Consider the following 21,077-nt stretch of genomic DNA (forward strand, 5'->3'; position numbering starts at 1 on the left):
CTCCTATGAAACAGACCCTACCTGTAACGGTTTTAATGGATTTTTTTAAATAAAAATTACTCATAATCAGGATAAAGTGAGACCTTCACAAGCTTTTCTGTTATCAAACCTCCTCAATCTAGTTCGGGGTCATGTGGCGACACAAGGACACCTGGACAATGCATTTGTTCTTCTTCTTCTTATATGTATTATTAATTTTAACTATTACTAATATTAATGTGTTTATTTCTACTTACTCACAGGATATGAGGGTATGTATTTGTAAAGCACGCCCTTTCCATGTCAGTGTGAGGTTCTTCACCTGCTACACTGGTTTTCATCCAACATATCAAAGTCATGCAGGTAGAATTAATCAGCAACTCTAAACTGACCTAGCAAAGCTGGGTAAATGAATGTGCCCTGCGAGGAATTGCCACCATATCTCTACTTGATAGACTCCATCGCTTACCAATCCAAGGAAGGACACTTCCACAGGTGTTCTCAATTTGTCTTCATTTACAGTGCACCGGCGTGTCTTTATATCACAAATGGGTACCCTCTTCCCAGGAGGTTGCTTCTATTTTATTAACCTGCCTAATAATTAAACTTGGTTTCCAGAAAAATAAACCAAACCAGGAAATCCCTTCAAGATCACCTTACTACTGTTATTTTGAATTCAATTGCTATAAAATATAGACACCTCCCTGTCGCCATTGCTGTAAGTGAAAGTCATTATTTTCAATTTCTTGCAGCCATCCACTTTTTCAACCCTTTTAGTCCAATAAAGAGTCTGGTAGTCTTGATATAATCAATCTGTTTTTTGCTCTCATGACTTTGTAACAGTTGTTAAGTGTGTTTGGTGTCAGTGTCAGTTTATACCTTTCATCACTTCTGTGAATAGAAAAAGACGGTCAGAATAGGTATTGGAAACGTATGCTACCTTGGAACGAGTATCGGGCTTGGAAACCTAATAAGAGTAAATAGCGGAGGTTCTGACCATATCTCAAAGGACTAAAGAGCGGAAGTGAATGAAAAAGAAAGTTCCGGAGATAACATTGACAAAGTCATTTGCATGATGGGGGAAATGACACCACTTACAGGAAGCCATCAGACGAACCGGTTTATTTTTACAGAAGTAAAGCAAAAATAAACAGATTGAGATTGCCTTTTCATTTGATGGTGAATTTTGGAGTGGGTCCAGTGGATGTGTGTGAAGTGGCATCTTTTTATTTACTGTGAATTCATTGGTATAGTTGATATTCGTGTATTAGTATTTAAAAAACTCACTGCACTTCTACGTGGTGATGTAAAAAAGTTGCATAAAGAGAACTAGTTTGACTGCAATGCAAATTACATGCTTTACGCTGCTGCAGAAAACAACATAGGTGAACACTGAAGTGTGAATGAGACTTGGGGGAGCTGCATTCCTTGTTTTTCACCCCCCCCCCCCAAATTCTTTTCAATGAGTTTAACATTTCACAGTTGTGAACTGCATGCAAAATAAATGCATCTGAGTCCCATTTCACTCATCGTTATTCACAAACCAAAGAATGCAAAGTGCGCCTCATATGCCTTTACTCCTCGTTGTGTGTCTTCCTCTTTCATCTGAAAGCCAAACTGACTGTTCACACCTAAGCCAGACTGACAAATCAAATTGTTCTGAGGGACTAGACGAGCAGACCTTAGTGTTTAATTATATAGTAGATACAGTACATTGTGGGTGTGTGGGTGGGGTCTGGCTGGCAAGAGGTGGCCTGGACAAGCACATCACCTGGATTGCACATTAAGTCTTCAGTAGATAAAAGAAAGGAGAGATACCAGGAGACAGAGAGCTCTTGCAAAATATAATTCAGGTCATCGAGTGTAAAGGAGTAACTAACTCTGGATGGACGGTCAGGAAACACACTCACTAACACATCCTCTAACACACTCTGGTTCCTAACCTGGTGTTCCAGGACCCTCATGCAGTGCAAAGATGGCTTTTCGGGGGTTCAAGAAAGAAGAAAGTGTGGGATGCTGATTGTCCGGGTTTACTGTAGTACAAATGATTGTCCTTGCAGTGTGCCGTCACTTGTAAGTCTTTTATTAGTTAGTGCTCCTGATCCCATGGTATGAAAACAATCACGCATTCCACACACAATCTGTGAGATGAGACACAGAAATGCGCATTTCTCACAGGGTTTATAGCTATGGGTGAAGTATTTCTTTAGAGAATGGAATTTGAACCTTGCAAAGATCCAAAGAGAAGGGTGAGATCTGGTATTGATTTGTAATGCGAGCATTGTTTGTGAAACATCACTGATTTCAAGGTCTGATTAACCTATTGGCCAGGAGGTGGACAAGGGGGATTGAATTGGATGCAGCACCTGCTGCTTACACACAGCCTATATCTCCCATGTTGATGGGCCTGGCAGTAGCACAGCAATTTTAACTGTGCGGCACACCTGTTTTTGAACTGCATAGCAGGAGTTATTGGATGACAAAGCTCTTTGACTATGTCTCAGTGCCTAATGGTGCGCCAACACCCATGGCTTCATGAGGATTTCTAATCCCCTACACCCCTCGATTGTTGATCGTGTGTCATTTCCTCATGGCACTTGATGCTTTGCAGGATTCCACAAACCTCAGATCATCAACTGAGTGTCTAAGCTTCATAGAGGACACATTCAGATTTAGATTTTATGTACTGAGTTAAAGCTGTATAGTGCCCAGACTCTGGAATGACCTACCGAAATTAATCAGGTCAGCTGACTCCATGAATTCTTTTAAAAAACAACTCAAAACTCATCTGTTCAGGAAGGTTTTTAGCTCTACTTGACTTTATTACCCTTCTCTCAGTTTACTTCTCTGTCAAGATGCTCATGTAACCTATGTGTGTGTGTGTGTGTTAGACCATCAATTATGATGTCTGTTAGGCTTTTTCTCTGAATTCACTGTCGTAATCTTATTTATTTATCTGGTTTGTACAATGCTATATACTGTATACACTGCCGTTCTTTCTTATATTCTGTAAGTGTCTTGAGCATGGGAAAGGCGCTATATAAATAAAATGTGTTATTATTATTATTATTATTATAAAAGCTTATTTTTTGATTTTTTTCCCACAGTATTGAATGTGCTTCAGTTTGTGGTTCAAACGTTTGACATTTGATTTCTTCATCTTCAAATGTGGTATTTATTACGTTTGTATGGGGTGCAAACATAAATTGAACATTTTCTACTCCGTTGGGCCCCTGAGCAAGACCCTTAACCTGCAATTGCTCCATCCTGGGTATGCCGTTAATCTGCATCCAGCCCTGTAAACAGGTCTTTCCATTTATAGGGAAAACTTGGGGGTTGGTGGGCAGGTTTGGCACTCCAGCCTCAAATAAAAAAAACTTCACACTTTCCAGTGTGGTGCTTAGGTGTCACCCCGCTGTAACCTCTCTCTTCTCTTCCTCTCTCTTTCTCTTAGGTGTGCGGGGCATAGAAAAGGTTAGGAAGCACTGCTCTGACATGAGGTTTCTGGGATGTTGTAGGGAAAACTCAAAAACAACACACAGAGGACATGCAAACTCTACCGTGACAGTAAGGAATGTCAGGATTTGCAACCCGTCTACTGTACATGGCAGAAAATGATCAATATCCTGATCACATCCAAAACCTACCACATAGATCTTCTGTTATTGAATTACATTACATTTAAGCTAATGTTAATGGACTGTGTGTAAATACTTTAGTCTTTTCAAGTTCCGTTTTTAAATTTCAGTGTACAGGAACAGTTATTCCTCAAAAGGTCTTGATGATGAATAATTAATTTCTTTCTTTTCCTCATAACCAATGAGATCCAACTTAAGGCATCAGTATTTGACACTGGGTGTGGGTGCCAGTCCAGGCACAGGGTACACTCACACAGTAGCCATTTAACCCAAACTGCTTTGTCTTTACAATATGGGGGGAGAAATGACCAGAATACTCAAGCGGAAAACCCTTTCAGATAAAGTGAGAATGTGGGAATTCCGACTTTACCTGCCCTGCCCGGACATACTGTATGTAGAAATTAACTGAATGCTACTGAATTAGACAGAGTTGTTGGAGCATTTTTCCATAACTGTGGTTACTAGAACTTGAATTTATTATTCCATATATATTGATTGCAACTTTTATTTCTCTCCAGTCTATCCTCCTTCATTTTACATTTTGATAAACATGTTGAATAGATGTGGAAATTTAATAGATGCTTTGTGGGTCTCATTTGGTCATCTATTTGGTTTCATCATTTTTTGGGATTTTACTTTTATTCAGATTATTCTCCAGCATCACCAGACCAACTTAATTAGGGCTGTGATGTTCTTTCCTGTTTATTATGTACTTTATTATATTAACTTTTTAACAAGCACTTCTTGTTTTTTTTTTCCATAGATCTTCCCACTGCTTGGAAGGCTGACGACGAGAAAATGGATTATCATGATAATTCTTTTGAGATAAAGACCATCATTACTGAAAAATAGTGTTGATAAGCCTGCAACTGTCGGTTGCCTCGGGGGCTTTGAAGAGAAAAAGGGCATTTATTTATAATTAATGGTCAACAACAGTATTTCACGGGTCTGCTGCTGAGGGCTATGAAGCATCAATTAACGAATCCAGCACATCATGGCACTCTGATAGTGATGAACTGAAGAAGGGAATCAAAGGCAAAAGGGGCAAGAAAAATTGGAATACCTGCTGTTTGAGCGCTCGGGATCTCTGGGCTTGGCGTCAACGTCAAAGATGAAGTGCTCCTGGCTTATTGTTACGCTGTCATCCAGGCTGTCGTTCTTGATTATTGTAACCACAGGAAAGCCCATCTGTAAAGTCCAGCGATCATCACCTCTTTCACATTGATGTCTTTCCCCTTCCTTCCTCATGGCCTGAGGGAGAGAGAAAGACATAGAGAGAGAGAGAGAGTCAATCAAGGCAGAGCCGCTGATGAAATATCTCGTTACATCGCACTCGGATAAAATGAACTACTTATTGTATATGATTAGTGAGAATATTGCGGAATGAGACTGGCGATTCTCTCAAGCATCCATCCGCGTGTGAGCTGCAGTTAAAGCTTTCGCCATGTTTAACACTTCCAAGCGTATTTAAACACGATCTAAAAATGATATCTATGAATGTACACATGAAACGGAATATAATATGCAGCACGCATTTCTTGCGCTTGTTAGTGCATCCATGTGAATCGATCAGAAATTCATTGAGAGAAAAGTACAACGCCGCGACGGCTCAGAACGACGAGCTTTTCAAATGAATCGCCCCGGCACTGACTTTTTTTTTTTTTGATCAGTCTTTCAAAAGAGCTGAACATCACATTATTTTTTTAGGCAGACCCTGACAGGTTAACGTCGTAGATATTTTTTTTTACCAAGTTCATGTACGTTTGCCTTCCCCTTACTGCCACTTCTGCCTGCGGAGCGGCATAAAAGCGCACATTTGTTGAAGAGAGCGCTCACCTTCTCGAAGGGGCCAAAATGACAGGCTAATTAGCCGCCGAATTATAGGGCGCTCCTGTCGGCGAAAGGCGGCCCGCGTTCTCAACAATCTGCACTTCTTAAACAAACTACTGGCAGCCTCCTCGGCTGGAAGATGAAAGTACTAATGCTGAGGATAAAACCTCCATATTTTGTTATTATTCAAATGAAGATGGGAGCTTTTTATTTTTTCCTTCGGCACATAAAATTGCTAACACATGCTGTGCGCATCGCGTTGCTTTGCCCAGTATTTACCCAATTTGATTAATGTACCTAAGGATTCTTTAAAGATACACATCACATATTATATAACCGAGCAATCTTAAATATATATAGCGCCTTTCACTAGTAAATACCATGAAAGGTGTTTAGCGGTAAATAAAGTAGCACAACAGTTTCCCCGTGTCCTGCACTCCTAACTAGGTAAGTGAAATGAATCCGATAGTAAACTAAACCTTATATAGTGCCTTTCATAGTGAGCAACATGTACTCTGTCAATTTTTTATCTCCTTTAAGTGAATCAAAAGCCTTAACATTTTAATATTTATTTGTATTATTAATATAATAATTTTATTTATTTATATAATTATTCATAGTGATCATATCCCCAAGGCACTTTTCAGGGAACAGTAGGCTTTGTTCGTACAACCTCAGAAATTTAATTAGTACCTTACTTTTGTGAACACCATCAAATATACTTTACAGGCAGAGTATAATTGTTTTAGTGTCAATGATTAGAGCAGCAACCATCCCACAGGACAATTTTACTGCTCAAAGTTGATCTTTGATGAGAAATTAAAGAAGATTCTCATTTATGCTTCATTTCGGCATCAACTTTGTCACAGATGTTTCTCCTAAAATTTCTTACAGTAGCTTCAGACAAAAAGGAGACACCGGATACAACTGAGGTTAAAGGAGTCCAAATAAGCTGAATTTGAAAAGCATGGATAATTTTGAGAGTAACTCTCTTGTTTAAATTTCTTCAAGATTTTTTTTACTTATTATTTTACCAACATCTGAGCCACGACCAGTACTATTTCGTTTATTTTCCAAATGGAGCATAGACAGTTGAAGTGACTTGCTCGTGGTCCACACAGTATCAATAACTGGGATTTGAAGTCCAAAGTCTTAAGTCTTAAGTCTTAGCCTGCCTTTCCAACCAGAATGACTATGACTGAATTAGAGCACAACATAAAAATTTAGAGCAAATAATAATTTGATTCAGAAGCAATGGCTGCCTGTTAAAGTGTTTTGTTACCACAAAACAACTATAAATGGATTTCACCAGATATTAAAGAGCACACAATACAAATACTCTTAGATTGTGAAAAAATATGTCAAGACACTACTTGGGAAAATCTGAACCCATTGTGTGACTCTGCTGAGGATCTCGGACTGAATCTCAAAAGAAGGACACTTGTGAGACTACCGGGGTATTTTTTCTCACAAGTAAAATCTGAAATATTTCCATTTTATCTCTCTCTGATCTCATTGCTGTCTAGGAAAAAAACCAAAAAGATACTAAGGAGATCTCTTTTTTTTTATTATTTTTCATTCCTATAGGCTAAGATTTTATAAAGTGCTTTTAATACTGAATACCATCCCAAAATCTTTACAGGTAGAGTGTTATATTTCTGTCATTGATCCAGCAACCATAGTGAGCTCCATTCCAAGGTACTTTACAAATAGAGAATAATTATTTTATGATTTATACCAACTTTTTATTTAATGTAAGGCAATTTCCTAATGAAAACTGTCATCGGGGTACTTTTCAAGTAAAGTTGCTTTTTATTTTTTGTTTTCTGGTCCAGAAACTTTCATGTTTTGTATAATGCTATTTGCAGTGAATACCATTCCAAAGTATTTTACAATTAATTACAGTACAAATATTTTTTATAGTTTTTTGTATTTTTGTAGTATTTTATATAATATGCTGCATTTGCATGGGAGCCATGTCTATGGTTTTGTTTTTTGCCTTGCACCCTAGGCCCCAATTTAAGTGACCCTGTTCAGGACTAAGCGGGTCAGAAAATGGCTGACTGATTGACTGCAATTCATAGTGAAACACTATCCAAGGTACCTGACACAAAGTGTACAAATGCTTTCTATATTTCTGTTACTGATCCAGCAACTGTCTTACTTTATATAAAGCTGCTTGCAATGAATGCCATGCAAAGGTACTTTACAATTGCTGTAAAATTATTTTTATATTTCTATATAAGAGCCTTTATTGGTGAACATCATCTGAGGTATTGTATAGGTACAGCAAATTTGTTTTTATCTTTCTGCTCATGAAACCTACATACTTAGGACTTTACATACAGTAGGCATCTTATAGGTGTGCTGGGTTTTTGCTGCAACACTGCACAACAATTTTTTTCCCTGTCTATGGGGCCAATGCGAATGTGATGCCATATGCCCCAAATGGCAAATAAGAGGACAAGATAGATAGATAGATAGATAGATAGATAGATAGATAGATAGATAGATAGATAGATAGATAGATAGATAGATAGATAGATAGATAGATAGATAGATAGATAGATAGATAGATAGATAGATAGATAGATAGATAGATAGATAGATAGATAGCAAACTTTAATACTCCCAAAGGGAATCGTGGGGTTACAACTGCAGACTAAAAAGGCACAAATGTACATATAACAAAAATATAATAATCCTCATTATGTTAACAAGGTCCCAAACGCAAATATAATAAGAATTATCTATAAGTGAATTAACAAAGTTTAGGTATTTAGTAAGTGTACAGTGATTGGAACTGAACCTACTTTACTTATAAGTTACAATTTCACAGTACAGGCTGTATACAGTACTGGCACAATATATTACACAGAGCATCATTGTCTGTTCAGGTGTCTGCCAGACCAGCTCAGTACCATTCATCATACAAGGAACAACACCGCTTTAGTCAAGGGGCAATTCATTATAGAGCTTGATGGTTGAGGGTAGAAATAACCTCACGTAACTCTCTTTAGAGCAGTGCAGTCGGTCTCAGTCTGTTACCAAATGTACTCCTCTGTTTAGCCAAAGCCTCTTACATGTGACAAAAGTCATTGTCCAGGAGAGTCAACAACTTCAAGAGTGACCTGTTCTACCATATCTTCCAGTGAGTCTAGCCTGACTCCCAAGATTGAATTAGCCATTTTAATTAGTTTGTTTAGTGTGATGGCATCACTTGCACTAATGCCATTTCCCCAACACACAACATCATAGGGAAATACAGTACACTGGCCACTGCAGACTGATATAAAATGTGTAAGAGATGTTTGCATACACCAAAAGACCTCAGCCTTCTTAAGTAACAGCGGTGACACTGATTCTTTGTTGCTACTCCACTCAAGCCTGTTGTTCACCCCAAGGTATCTGTGTTTCCGCTCCACCTCCACATCTTCACCACCAATGACAACCAGGGTCAAAGTGGGCTTCACCCTCCTGAAGTCTATGATTACTTTCTCTGTCTTATTGATGTTATACTGCAAGTGGCTCAGTTTGCAACATTCAAAAAAGTCCTTCACTAGTGCAGTTTACTGATTCTATTGCCACACCACTGATACACCCAACTACTGGTGTGTCATCAAAAAAAATCTTTCGGTGATATGATTCAGTATTATATCTGAGGTGTACAGAGTAAACAGGAAAGGAGCCGGTGCTGTTCACTGTGGAACACGTATGTTACTCATGACCATGTCAGATGCACAGTTCTTAAGGCACACAAACTGTGGTCTACCAGTTAAGTAGTCCATTATCCAGGACACAGTGCTGGAATCAACCCACATTGACCGGTGATTTTCCCCCAGCTGTTTGGGCTATATGGTGTTAAATGCAGTAGAGAAGTCTAAAACAACATCCTATGCTACCCTGTTTCTCCAGATGGGAGTAGCCTCTGTTCAGCATAAAGATGACATCATTGTCCACAACCATGTGGGCTGTTAGGAAGACTGCAGAGAGTCAAGTGATGCTCTGACAAGGGATTTCAAGTGAGCCAATATTAGCCTGTCCATGGCAAGTGCTGCTGCCACACAGTAAGGAGACCGGGATTCCCATCCCAGGTCCTCCTTACCTGGTGTTTGCATGTTCTTGTCATGTCTGCGTGGGTTACTTCGGGTGCTCCAGTTTCCCTCTCACAGTCCAAAGACATGCAGGTTAAGTGGACTGGCATTTCCTAAACTGGTCCTAGTTGAGATTGGGATGTTTGTGTGGATGTGTGTTTGCCCTCCAATGGACTGGAACCTTGTCTGGAGTTTGCTCCTGCCTTGCACCCTGTGCTAGCTGGGATTGATCTCAGGAGATCCCTGTGACCCTGTTCAGGACTAAGCAGGTTTGAAAGTGGCTGACTGACTGGTCTTTGTAATGTGTGAGGTCAGAGCCATCAATTGATAGTCATTTAGGACTTTTGGCCTGCACTATCTTGTTATCTATACAGCTTTGTAGGATCAGAATGAGAATGAAGATACATTGATCTACAAACAGGAGAGGTGACATGATCACAGTGTTTAAATTATGAAGTAAATTAGTGCAGTACAGCCTGTCTGTTACTCTAAAAAGAACACAGAAACTCAGTTGGAAGTTTGTTTAAGGGGCAGTTCAGCAAATGTTAGAAAGTTCTTCAAGCAAAGAACCATAGACACGTCCAAAAATCTAGCAACTAATGAGGGAGATGGAAGGGTGATGGTTTTTTTTTTCAATCTAAGGGAATGGAACGGATGAGTTTGTTGAGCTGAATGACCTGTTCTCATTGCAATTGTACAAACTAATGTTGAGAACACATTGTATGTTCCTCAGTGTGTCATTCAATTAGTCTGCACAAAACATAAATCAGTATAAAAGGGTTTGGAAAGGGAATGACTTCATTTCTCATGCTTTAAAAATGTAAAGCACATGTTCACTTTGGTAAATAAATTTAGAGGCTAATGCCAGTGAGGCTCTCAGCATTTAACTTAGCTATCCAATTAAAATACAAATAGGCCTGAGTTGTTTTGGAGAAAGAATGATTGAATGAATGAGTGAATGAATGGATGAATGCTAATACTGTTTATAAACATGTAAAGTGCATGTTTACTAAATATAGGTGTGCTATATAAATTTAAGTAATCTGCTAGTCTGGCCTTCAGTTTGTGACTTAACTGTCCTGTAAAATGTATAAGACATGAATAGGTCAGTAGTAAAGAAATGAAGAAATGAATTCATTCTGCTATAATTTCAATCACGGAATAGCCATATTCACTGAGGAAAGGTGATACTGTATATAAAATTATGATTTTTTATACTTGCGGTCTTTGTATTGCAGTTTCACACACTTTTGCTTTGCGGTTTTAAATAAATAATCAGGTCTTGGAGCATGTAGGCTCCGAATGGGTGTGGTTGTGTGCATGCCAGCACTCCCTCCAGGGTTTATTGAGGTGCTTTGGCTGGTCATGCATATAAGAGAGTGCCTGCAAGGCAGTTAGGGAGTTCAAAAAACAAAAAAAAAGATCAGAGCAAGGAAAGAAGAAAAGAGAGAATGGAGGTTATGGGGAGGAAAAGGAGGCAGGACGGTGAGGAGCCTGTTTCATGAGGAATGGGAGGCAGGTGCTTGGGTGTATGTCCCAAAGAAGCGAGCAGCAGGTCTGCGCTTGAGTATGCGGCTGGAGAAAGGGCATTACATAGAGCAACAAAGATGAGTAGGAGCGTCTCCCTATGACAATGATGGACTGGCTGAGGGAGATGTGAGGGGGAGTTCGACAGGGACTCCTACAGGCGCTGACAGACTCGCAATAGGAACCTGAACCTGGGATTTAGTGGATGAATACAACCATCGCAGGCATCTCCTCATGCAGAAAGCTCCTGAAGGGATAAGCTGAGGAGACGTCAAATTTTGGAGAAAGGCATTTGGGCTCATGACTGTTTTTAATAGAGAAACCTGCCTAGGACTTTAATCACATTTTTACTGGAGTATTTATTTGAATTTTGACCTCAACTGGACACTTGAAATTTTATGGAGTATTTATTTATTGACTGTTTTGGAAATACATGCACTGCAGTTTAGACACTGTTTGTTTTTTCGATTGGTTTTTAAGAAAAGCACTTTGCATATTTTGCACCAAATCCGCTTGCTGACTGTGTGGGTTCGTATTTGCCCAGCTCATCTCAGTTCATAACTATTTGGGTTCAAGAGTTTCCCAGGAGCAACCAGAGAGTGCGGAGCCGGCCTGGATCGTCACACAGAGTAACACGAAACATGGAGCCTATCTTAGTATCAACGGTAGAAAAGTGAGAACAACTCTGTCTTAGGGCACACAGTTATGCCCTGTTTCATTCCCTTTACATCAGGCCATCATGGGAATAGAACCAAAGATCAAGTTCCCATAAGGCTACAAAGTGACATCATCCTGCCTGTATGTCATCTCCTACTCACAAAGTAATAGTGAACCTAAAAAAGATGCCACTGTTCTTTTAGTGGGGGGAAAATAAAGAATGGACTACTATAAGAATATGGGGTAAAATATGCACTTTGTACTGACATCATGGAGGTAGGAAAACAACCTGTGCTGATTTACACTGTTTAAAGTCATACAGAGGCAAAAGCCCCAGTGCCATGGGCATAAAGGGAATAAGGTTGGGAGCATGCTCTGATATCGTGTTGCCCGCGCCCACCACACGATGAACCACATGGACTGGGACCCAAGTGCAGGGGGGTGACACCTCAGCACCACATTGGAACAGTGGTGAGAGTTTTTTTTTATGGTGGCTGGAGTGCCAATAGCTAGGAATTTATTGAACCCAAATGCACCAGACATACATTTACTATGAAAACTGTTTAATCCATTCCAAGGATGAAGGGACTGGAGCCTATTAAACTAGCCCTGGGTACAACCAGGAAACATCCCTAGTACATTTCAGGTCTTGTTTCATACACATACACATACTCTCAATCACATGAAGTCCTGTTTTTATCATTGAAGGGTTTTAGGGTAACCCTATCAAACTTTGTTATGTAGCCCTATAGATATGTCCTTGCAATCACCTGGCTTGGAAAAATACTGAGCCCACAGTCGAAATAACACTTGCAGATTGACTATGGTACTTGAATACACCAATTATTGATTGCTACTGTTCTACACTTCTTCTATTAGTGTATGTCTCCTGTTTTCTCTATACCCTAGACAGCAAGATAGAACAAGAAGGCAAGCAAGGGGAGCAGTCAATAAAATTCATGAATTCATTCATTTATCTATTTTTGCGCCTCTTATCTGTGACCAGGTCATGGGGGCAACAGTATTAACAGTGTGGCCCATACATCCTTTTCCCCAGCCACACTTGCCATCTCAAACTGTGGGATCCCAAGGCCATTTGAAGATATAATCCTTCCAGCAAGCCCTGGATCTCCCCCAGGGTCTCCTCCCAGCTGGTTGTGCCCTTAAACCTCCACAGGTAGGCATCCTGGTGGCATCCGTATCAAATGCCCCAACCACTTCAGTTGGCTCTTCTCAATGTGGAGGGTCAGCAGCTCTACTCCGAGCCTCTTCCGGATGTCTGCACTTCTCACCCTATCTCTAAGAGAGAGCCCAGCCACTGTGCGGAGAAAACTGTATTTATTTATATACAGGTAGTCACCGACTTATGACCTATGCATCTCACGACCATTCGATTTACAACCGTTATTGTGACTCACGGGCAAATGACAGTTTTCACAACAACATCTCCATTTGCCATGACTTATTCATCTCAAGCGCAGTTTATTATCTGCACTTTTGACTACTTTCAGTTACATTTGTCTTACAAATCAGGAAAAAAAAGGCAATTGATTTCATCACAAAAATGAAGGTGATCAAGCAGTATGAGGGAGACAAGAAAGTGAATGCGAATGCGTGTGACTTCATTATCCCTTTGTAACTGGTGTTAACCTGCTCCAAATGTGCTGTACTGCTGCGCTCTGGCTTTGAATTCGGTTAACCCTCCGAAGCTTCTGTGTTGTCACTCACAATGTGCCGCTAAGTGCGAACTGCCATGAAGAGATAATGAAACCATACTGAACTCTTATATCTGTTAATATTTATTATTAACAGGCTGAAATGTTGAAACAAAAAACATATGTGTGCTCAATCTCCTCTCACCATTAACACAATGAACACTGGGAGAGGCTCACATTGATGACATAGCATAACACAGACATTCATGATTTGTGAAGCTGTTAAAGTTTTGGTACCCATGACAGCAGCAGTAATAATGAAACAAAATAATAAAATAAAAAAATACAAAAAAGTTGACAGAAAATCAATGCAATGTGATAATAATGATTACCAAAGATGGATATACTGTAAAACAAACAATATGACTCAAGGGACTTACAGTATATAGTACAATACATATAGTATAGGTTTGAATACATCTTCTGGACTCTTTTATGACCATATCGACTTATGACTGGTCCATCAGAAGTGAACGTGGTTGTAAGTTAACAACTACCTGTAGTCATTATACATTTTAACATTCTTTAATATTGTTAAGGTGCTAAAAAGCAAAAGCAAATAAAAGTAAATAAGTGTGACAAATCACCAATAATGCAATCTGGCTGTTTCAGGAGTTGTATAAGGCAATGATTTCTGAAACATCCTGTGTGTGGCTTTGAGTCTCCTCAAGTTACATGGCAGTGTCTTCTTGGTGACTATCACCTTTGTGGTTCTCTCTCTCTTAAATTCATATTTTTTTAATTTAAGCTGCTGACTTTTTAAGGCTTGTCAGGGCCAAGGTGAACACCCCTAGCTTCTTTCTGTCCATTGTCATTCTCACAAACAAAACAATATCAGTACATGTTCACAAGGTGTGAATGCACAAAGATATCTAAGGGTTTAAGGGCTTTGCTTTTACCGATGTGGAACATCTAGAAATTGACTAGTTTACCTTTTAATGTTCTGACATTTCATCTTGCCAGATGGCCCTTTTTACAGTGGTAAGACTTCATCTTTTCTGTGGTTAAGTAAGCTGCTTTAACAGAGATCTGAAGTTGGAGTAAAACAAAAAGTACACTTGCAGTTTAAGTATTTTTTATTATAAATACATTGTCTATAATCTTTCTTAACCCATTTATAAGAAAAATAACTAAATATCTACTACAAGGAAAATCATATTTCCCTACAGAGTCCATTAACCTAATATATGTGTTTTGTGGAATGTGGATGGAGAAATGGAGTACTGAAGGAATACCAAGTCACGGATGTGGTAAAGTGAGGCCCACAGCTATTTGGCATTTTGATTACATAATTGCCCCATTTGCGTCTTCATGTGCGGGGGCATGGCAACATGGCGAGAGCGGTTCCTGTGTGTGATATGGGAGTGGACAGTCCTGCACTTAGTGCACAGGTGTAGGATCGCCCGCGACCCTAATTGATTCTGGGAGCCGCTGATTCCCACAGCTGTGTGACATCCCCATTTAAAATGGGGAAGTGTGACAGATGAGGATCACGTAAGGAAAATGAGACGAGAACAGAGGTTTAAGGAAGAAAGAGTGAAGGTAAGAGAATGTGGAAGGAGCTGGTGTGAGCAAACAGGGGGAAACAGGCTCGAGGAAGAGAAGGCAGTAGACTGGGAAGGAGTGCCCCTTGAGCGGAGCGAGAGAGACTAATGCCCGTGGGATGAAGGAGTGATTGCTCTGGCTGAGCAACTTGGGGAGCCAGAGCAAGGTGCGTTAAAAGGAGCGACTTGCTGTAGAAGACCAGGAAGGTAGCAGAGGTCGCGGAGGCTTAGGAAGAGAGCTCCAATGTTGACGCCATACCCATTGGGGTCCCAAAGCATGGGATGGCAGGGACCTGGGCATGTGGAAGTTCAGGCCTGTATGGGATAAGCAGGGGAGCCACCAGTGAGAAAGAAGTCACAAGATAGTTTCCTACCATTTGATTTTAACCTTGGTTTTAATGGATTTATTTATGTGATCATTTTAACCTCCACACGAACACTTTTTCTGGATTATTTATTGAACTTTTTTTTTGAGCATTGCACTTTGGGATGCTTGTTTTGTAAATGTTTTTAATAAAAGCACTTTCACTTTTCACCGTCCCCTTGCTTTATGTGGTTTTGTCCTCATCTGCCAAGCTCATCCGGTTACAGTACTGAAGGTGTCGGATTCAAGAGGCTCCCATTATAGAACAGGGAGCAAGGAGCCGAGGCGCATTGTCACAACAGAACATTTGGAAAACATATAAACACCACTCAAGCATTCCAGGGTTACATTTGAGTCACTAAACAACTTACAGTAATTGAGCTGCTGGAAGGCAGATACATGCAGTGAGAACACTTGCTATGTCCATGACAATTGTCTCTTAGATGGAAAGCATCATGGTGCACTAACTTTCTTCAGTTTTGTTTTGGGTTTAAATAGAAACACAAATTTTCTCTCAGCCTCTCAATTCACTTTCAGAACTTCTCTTCCTAGTCAAGGCTGCAGCTGGGGTTTCAGAGCCTATTCTAGCAGCCAGAGGTATAAAGCAAGACTCAGTCATTAATGGGATCATTTAGACACCCACACATGCTCATGCTGGGGCTAATCTAGAGTCGTCATCCAATTTTGGATTACGCAAGCAGAGAGAGCATGGCAACCGCACAAACAAGGCACTTCAGCAAGTAAGCAGGATTGGCAAAGAAACTGGAATATCACAAATCAGGCATCACAGCATAATTGTGTAACACAGAACTCAAGATATTAAAGAATATGACTAGCAATATATTTTTGAGTGATTCAAGGAGTCTGTGTCTATTGTGAAAAGATTGGACAGACACAGGGAGAGGTTTGGTGGCTGCCAAAATTGAAAGGTTGGTTCCATAGAACAGGTCTCAACCGACTTCAGTCAAACAATAGAACAATCATAACAGGCAAAGATGGCGGTTTTAAAGCTGGGCAGGGGAAGTGATGTCATTTGGGCAGGAACCGGAAATAATGTTTTCGGGACCGGAACCAGAAGTGTCGTCATCAGCCCCGGAACTGGAAGTGACATCATCAAGCCTGGAAACAGAAGTGATGTCATTGGACCCGGAATTGGAAGTTTAGTCCTTGAGTCCATGGTTGGTCTGCCGATGAAAAAGAGGGAGGACTAGTGCACCCTGCCACCCCCTGGTCTGGCATGGAATTATCTCTTTGTGAGCCCTTCAGCTGCCTCCCATGCACACGTGTGTGACACTATGTAAGGAAAAACTGTCTGTTTTAGAACTAGCAGGGAAGTGAGTACACTCTGTAACTGTTATTTTCTGGTTTATCTGGTTCCTTGTAGAACCATTGCTTGACAAAGAACCACTGAATTCTGGGAAGGGTTCTTTGCATATGAAATTGTTTCTTTGGGCTTTGAAAAGGTTCCTAATATGTGCACAAAAGAGAAATCTTGATTGTATAGTATATGAGTCTATTTTATTGTACACAGCAAGAGTCCTTTTAAAATCAGGAACCTATTGGGATTGCACAAATATGTTATGATCTCTCTGCGGTGGGTTGGCACACTGCCCGGGACTGGTTCCTGCCTTGTGTCCTGTGTTGGCTGGGATTGGCTCCAGCAGACCCCAATGACCCTGTGTTCGGATTCAGCGGGTTGGAAAATGGATGGATGGTTGGGTTATAATCTATTCATGATTACTTATGGAGCATGTTATGGACCTAAACTGAGGTTCTTTCAGGGACCTTCATGTGATTGATGCATTTGGAAAGCAATAATGATTTTCAAGTTGCCATCTGAAGTATTCAGTGTTCTAGTTTGAATCCTGTCATGTCTGCATGGATTACCCTCCATATCTGCAAAGACGTGAAGGTTAAACTAATTTCTGGTCCCTGTGTGAGCATGGATGTGTGCATGAATGAGCCCTGAACTGGACTGGCATCCTATCCCTGATAGTCTTTACCCTTGTATCCATTGGATTCAGCAAGTTTGAGAATGTCGTATTGTGTTAACTACAAGCAGGGAAAGTCATCTAGCACTAAGGAGGTAGACTCTGGACCTCAAGTGTGTTAATTCAATCGCCACCATTCACCTTCTGCATAACTCCATTTCTCTGTTATTGAACACATTCGACAAATGTGGCTTAATTATAGTGAGTGTGACATTGAACTTGGCAATGGACTGCCATCTTGCTCCTGGTAGTTTTCTGTCTAGTGGTACTCGTCACTCATTTCTGGGGCTCCAAAAAGGGAACAAGAGGGCACAGGAAATGACTCAATGGTAACATTTTTTAGTTGACTCCAAATCAAGCCACATCAGTATGCCATTGCAGAGACAGAGCCCAGCTGCCCTGTGACCCAACATGAATGTAAAATGTGCTCACAATTTGAAGGTAAATGCAATTTTTGTTTTTTTGTATTTGCCGTTTTTGTTGCGTGAAGGCAACCAAATTCATCTGCTACCATACAATACAGACAATGCAGAGAAAGCTGGATTTGAACAAGTAGAGGAAGAGGAGGTGGTAGAAGGTCACCCCGGCTCTCCAGCTGTAAGGCTACGATAGCATTAATGATGAAGCCGCACCAGTCTGTAATGGCAGTGATGCACAACAGGGGGGTGGCAACAGGAGGGGTTTTGAAGGGTGACCCTGACCCTGAAATCTATCAATCACTGTTTCTTAAAATGCTGTGTTATTCGGGATAGGATTCTGCTACAACTAATATTAGACATGAAAATAAATTGGTTACTAATACCAAAGCGGAGAAGGGAACATAATTAAATGAGAAAGCACAGATAACTGAGAGATAGCTATAGCTAGAAGGGTTATAGGAAGCACTTTAATTGAAAAGAGAGAAGAAACAGTCAGTGGGCTGTAAAATCAATTAAAAAAAAGAGAAAGAAAACTTTGCTGTGACCAAAAATGCTACAGGGTCAGTGGGACAGAAGGGATAAGCAATGCAAGCCAAAGGGATTCAGAGATGTTTCCAGAATATTGGTTCAGGGAAGAAAAGGTCACAAAGAGGGACAGACACTATTCTGCCTCAATATGTGTGCTCAGGACATGAATAGATCAACACTGCAAAAGACTTCTTAGCCACTTCTTAGTTATACTCTAGTGATGTAAGGATTTGCTGTTGGCTACAACGCTATGGGATTTAGAGCACTCTTCATTTGAGTGAGGCATAGAATTTATCATCCAGGCTTTCCTAAGGCAATATTTATTTGAGCTTGGTGCAGTTTCTCCAGTTGCTGAATTGTAAAAGTCAAAATTGCAGGTTCAGCCACCACTCTGACGCCATTGTGACCTTAGTGAGTCATTTAAGCTACTAGTGCTCTTATTATAGATTTATAACAAGAAGAGGTCAGACATTGAACTGTATAGTATAAAGGCAAAGCCTGAATTCTCATGAGTCTCTGAGCAACTCCCACAAATGTGAAGCTAAGTGGTATAGGCAGGTATTTTATTGCAAGAGTCGCAGAAGATTGTCAGTGTCATTACGGTAGGTTACATGGAGAACCTTAATGTCTTTTCACCTAAATCAAACTCATGAAAAATAAAGTCAAATCAAAGTTTTTTCCCTAATGAGTTTTTTTTCTTAATTTTTTATTTTTGTATTTCACCAAGTGCTAGTCAATCCTAAAGAGGACTTTAAGTTTGAACGCCCATTATATCATCCATCCATCCATTTTCCAATCCGCTGAATCTGAACACAAGGTCACAGGGGTCTGCTGGAGCCAATCCCAGTCAACACAGGGCACAAGGCAGGAACCAGTCCCGGGCAGGGTGCCAACCCACCGCAAGCACACACTAGGGCCAATTTAGAATCGCCAATCCACCTAACCTGCATGTCTTTGGACTGTGGGAGGAAACCGGAGTGCCCGGAGAACATGCAAACTCCACGCAGGGAGGACCTGGGAAGCGAACCCAGGTCCCCAGATCTCCCAACTGCGAGGCAGCAGCACTACCCACTGTGCCACCGTGCCGCCCCCTTTATATCATATGACCATCAATTTTACAACAAATGGTGTTCATCAAGCTTTACCTGGCTGGCAGTGAATGGCATTTCATTAAAAAAAATTCAGCGCTCATGAAGTGCAATGACATCACCATGATAACATTAAACTTTTTAGAAATATAAAATAAAAATAACTAGCTGACGCCCGCCGTAGCATATGGCGGTGTAAGAATAGGAACGGAAAACAGTGAGAAAGGAACTTAGAAATCAAGACGAAATAAATACTTCTTGAAAGACGCAGTTGTGAATAGGTGTTTTGGTGGAGACGACAGATAATGAGTCGAAAATTCTAACCCTAGAAAAAGCCACGTACAGCTGACCGTGGCTGAAGACTGGTTGTTGTAGATTAACGCAAATCTTTGCAAACGTTTGTCCTGGGGACTTGTTGGTAGTCATGGAGAAGGTGAGTCTGAGTGGGAATTGTGTGTGTTTAAATTTAAAAGGGAGATTGGTGTCGGAAGGAAGGAGAGATATTCTGGGAATGAAGATTGTTTAAGAATTTTGGATAGCGATCAGTTTGCACTCAATAATATTTGTATGTATTCGGGTAATGATGAGTCTTGTTCCGTTGCAAAGACCTTTTGATGGCATAATATTTCGAAGGACCATAACTACGGCTCCCACCTTCAGATGAAGGATATGGGGAGGCATGCCAGTTGGTGTGAAGGTGTGTAAAAACTCCTGTGGGTACGTTAGTTGATCATTAGGATCGTCACTGACTACTGTATCTACACTCTTGAAGGTCACTTTTTCACCTTGTATAAGATCAAGAAGTTTGTTAATATGTAGAGAATCGTCATTTGCAACGCTCAGTATTGCTCTTGCAGCAAGTTCTTGGGGAGTCACAGTCGAGAAATTAATATCACCGTAAAGTTGAGCAACTGGGTCTTGTTGTGGTAAACATTGAGAAGGTAGTTCTGCCGTTAGTTTTGTTGCATGTATCTTGGACTTCCTGGAAATGTGGATGGTAATATGATCATTTTGCCTACACGTACTTTGTTATTTTCAGTGTTTGCTTGCAGTGTGTCTGATAGTCCTTTGAATTATTGCATGAGCAGATCTTATTGATCTAATCTGACATAGTTGAGACGCACGCCCTCTGTTTTAACATACGCATCTACGACGTACTATTAGGATAGTTTGTCGCTGGAGTGCAAAATAGTAAATGTATTCCTCATTGCTAATCTGTACAATTGGCATTGAGTAAGCCTTATTCGCTTGGCGGTTCTTTTATCGGGAACATGTTGTAAATCTTTGTGCCAGCCAATGTCTCCATATGGGAATAAAAGTGGGTAAACCATAGGATCACAACTCATATTGAGCGTGGAACTCTGTCCCAATGTGATGCAACAAAATCTACTGCCCTATGTCGTAGTGAGAGTGCATTGCCTTCGTCAACCTTTTGTGTCAAGAAATAACCCACTGATAGGAACAGGCAGTTGCCGGATCCCGGAATAGAGATGATGTTGTACAAAAACCCATCGACAGAGAAGATACTGTCGTTAATTTTATAACAAAGGCTTAGGAAACAACCGTCGCAGTATAACCAAAATAGCAAGGTGTATGGGAGGCCACAGGCAGCGTGGGGAAGGGTTTGGAAGAGGACAAATAGGATTCGAGAAATACCGTGTCGGCTGTGTGTGAGCGGGACCGGTTTTGAAGTGGAAGCAGCA

General features: G+C 40.5%; 1 protein-coding gene across 1 annotated transcript in view; it reads right to left on the reverse strand.

The window, feature by feature from the left end:
* LOC114664349 (thyrotropin-releasing hormone-degrading ectoenzyme-like) overlaps positions 1 to 21,077 on the reverse strand; it is a 940,843-nt gene that overhangs the window by 244,208 nt on the left and 675,558 nt on the right. The window contains 1 exon segment of the mRNA XM_028818439.2: positions 4,681 to 4,868. Within this exon segment, the coding sequence (XP_028674272.2) occupies positions 4,681 to 4,868 (188 nt within the window).

This window comes from Erpetoichthys calabaricus, chromosome 1 (genome assembly GCF_900747795.2).
Source record: "Erpetoichthys calabaricus chromosome 1, fErpCal1.3, whole genome shotgun sequence".
NCBI classification, from domain to species: Eukaryota; Metazoa; Chordata; class Cladistia; order Polypteriformes; family Polypteridae; genus Erpetoichthys; species Erpetoichthys calabaricus.